Source organism: Physeter macrocephalus, chromosome 11 (genome assembly GCF_002837175.3).
Source record: "Physeter macrocephalus isolate SW-GA chromosome 11, ASM283717v5, whole genome shotgun sequence".
Lineage (NCBI taxonomy): Eukaryota > Metazoa > Chordata > Mammalia > Artiodactyla > Physeteridae > Physeter > Physeter macrocephalus.
Window position 1 is genome coordinate 107,300,177 of NC_041224.1, and position 2,923 is coordinate 107,303,099.

The following is a 2,923-nucleotide window of genomic DNA, read 5'->3' on the forward strand; positions in this document are numbered from 1 at the left end:
GGGAAGTGTAGACTTTAGCTCTTATGGTGTTTTCTAGAATCAGACTGTCAATTAGACTTTCTTTCCATTCTAATCCAGAGAGTCGCCATCCCTCTATGCATACTTGTCCTTAACCTAGATCAAGTCAATGTCATTTCCCAGCAGCCCAGGTAATCCTGTCAGGCCTGCAGTCCCAGAGTTCCCGCCAGCACACGCTGGGTTCTAGAAACAGGGGGCTTACTCTCCATGGGCCCCCAGGACCCCCCAGGACCCCCCAGGGCCTGTGCACACGCACAGTTTTGTGTGCAATTTCAGGGAGCCCATCTGCTCCCTAGACTCTTTCTTGGTACAAACCATTAAAAGTATTCATACCTTTTTTGATAAGAAATTGTAAGGAGAAATCAAGTGTTCGGTGAGGATCCAGAAGGTGAATTGGGTCAGGATATTGCATTCAGGGTAAAGCTGATGAGTGGGGAAGGGGCTGCAGTGCTTCCCCTGACTATGCCGTACTCACTTCTGCCCGACCCCCAGACGGAGGAGGACAGGAAGAACCTGCTGCGGCTACAGGACCTGGTGGACAAGCTGCAGCTGAAGGTCAAGGCCTACAAGCGCCAGGCCGAGGAAGCGGTGAGTGACCCTGATGGGGCCCAGGCCCGGAGGAGGGGACAAGGAGCTGGCCCCCAGGCTGGGAGTCTAATAACCCCTGGCTCCTCTCACCTTATCCTCCCGCCCCTCCAAACCCCCGCAGGAGGAACAGGCCAACACCAACCTGTCCAAGTTCCGCAAGGTGCAGCACGAGCTGGATGAGGCAGAGGAGCGGGCGGACATCGCCGAGTCCCAGGTCAACAAGCTGCGGGCCAAGAGCCGCGACATCGGCGCCAAGGTGGGTTTCCCGCACGGCAGCACCCACACACACATCAGTCCCCCTCGGACAGAGCCCCTTGCACCAGCATCCCTCCCCTTCATTCACCCCCACAGCTGAACCCCACGACCCCAGAGGCAGGGTAACTCAGTCCTCCATGATTTCTAGGGTTCCTCCCTTTCTGACTACCAATGATTTTGTGAATCCCAGCCCTAGGGTGGTCAGCAAAGACCCCAAATGATAGACACCTAGTGTGTCCCAATTTCCCCCAACTGCTATTTCTACTTCTCTTCCACCTAGTTTAGGCCTTCAACCTTGTAATTCCAACCTAAGATGTACCTCCCAGAGGACCCCTTGTCCTCACCCAGGAAGCCTCCCTCCTGCTGACCCTAGAGCCCTACCCTCCAGAACTTGCCCTCCACACTGACCCCTAGGACCCATCTCCCACCACCAGGGGGCCTCCCCACATGGGGGCCCATCTCCCCTTTGTTGCCTGTGCCCATCCCTGCCCAACACCCACCTCTCCGGAGCTAGTTTGGACTTTGTTTCCTTCCCAAAGGGCTTGAACGAGGAGTAGCTGTGCCACATCTCCTTGATCTGCCCCATCCTGAGGGTGCAACGAAGCTCCCAGTCCTGGAGGCCGGAGAGCAGCCCCTTTAGAGGAAGCGGAATAAAGCAATTTTCCTTGAAGTGAGATCCTGACTCTAGACTCTTCTTCACAGTCTGCCAGCCACAGGAACACAAGGACATGGACACGGGGTGGGGGTGGGTGCTCCAGAGGAGGAGTCCAGACCCAGGAGGCCTCCCTGGGGAGCCTGTGAGGCTCTGAGCATCCTTGTGCAGCCCTGCCAGGTGCTCCCCTTCACCTCCTCCTCAGCAGGGGACACCTCTCCTGCCAGCCCTCTCCCTGGCCCAGAGACCCTGGGAGTTAAAGAAGATTTAAGGAGGCCCTTAAGGCTCTCCTAGAGCAAGTGAGCCCACCTGCATGGACCTACACCCCAGATCTGATAAACACTACCCTCACCTCTGACAATACTGAGGCTGGGCTGTGGGGAGGAGGTTTGGTGTGTAAGGGTGCCCCCTGAGGCGTGACCCACTTGGGCAGGGGGGGCCCCCAGCCCCAGTCCGAGGCAGGTATCTGAGGGGGCACGAGGACTTGCATCCACAGCCCACCCCCTTCCAGACACAGCCTCCACGGTCTCCAACCACCTCCCCATCATGACCAGGAGAGCTGTACCCTAGCCCACCTTCCTCTCTTCCTCACCTCCTCCCGGGGCCTCGCCCTTGGTCCAAGGCACTCCATTCTTCTCCCTCGTTACTTCCCACGGTAGCTTCCGTTCCCGAGGACCCTCCTCGTCTGGTCTTGCTGGAAGACAGGGGTCCTTTGGCCCATTTAGAGCAGGCCATCTGGAGGGGAGGCAGGCAGAGGAGGGATGGGGAGAGTCACGTGTGAGCAGGACCCTGGGGAAGGGAGGGGAGGGGAGGGGTTGCCGGAGGGCTGGAAAGTGGAGGAAGGAGCAGGCTCCCCTCCAACTAAACAAGCCTAGCCCCCCTGGAGTCGCTGCCACACCTGGGCTGCTCAGGGAAGGCCTGGGGCTATGGGCCACAGAGGGCAGGGGCTTGGGAGGCCCTGGCCTGAATCTCCCCCATGCACCACACAGAGCCACTCTGGGCTCTGAGCTCCCAATGCAGCAGCCAGGAAGGAGGGAATGCCTGTATTAGAGAACGGGAGGAGAGGGAGAGGGGAGAAGGGGAATAGGGAAGGAAAAAGGCAAGACCTGAGGGGCGGGGCAGTGGAGAGAGAGGGAGAAGGCTCAAAAGCCTGGAGGAAACCAACAGAGAGAAAAGATAGAGGAAGTGCTGTGTCCTCCCTTGGAAAGACCCACAGCCTGTCCCACCTCTCTCCTCACATCCTCCTCCACTCTCCTCACCTAGCACTTCTCCTCTTCCTAGGAAGAACTTGGAGAGCAATGAGGAGATAAGTGAAGGAAAGAGAGGGACACACTTGAAAAGGGAGACGCAGGGGATGCCCAGAGGATCCAAGCTCCCAGAGCAGAGGAGAGAGGCTGAGGAACAGCCAGA

At 58.2% G+C, this 2,923-nt stretch overlaps 1 protein-coding gene across 1 annotated transcript in view; it reads left to right on the forward strand.

The window, feature by feature from the left end:
* The window catches only part of LOC114487067 (myosin-7-like), a gene marked incomplete at its 5' end in the record, with an annotated part of 18,901 nt that extends 17,364 nt beyond the window's left edge, over nt 1–1,537 (forward strand). Inside the window, 4 exons of the mRNA XM_055088475.1 lie at nt 119–149; nt 365–606; nt 728–862; nt 1,401–1,537. Of these exons, the coding sequence (XP_054944450.1) occupies nt 119–149; nt 365–606; nt 728–862; nt 1,401–1,418 (426 nt within the window). The remainder of the gene's footprint in view (nt 1–118; nt 150–364; nt 607–727; nt 863–1,400) is intronic.
* Nucleotides 1,538–2,923: the final 1,386 nt, after the last annotated feature.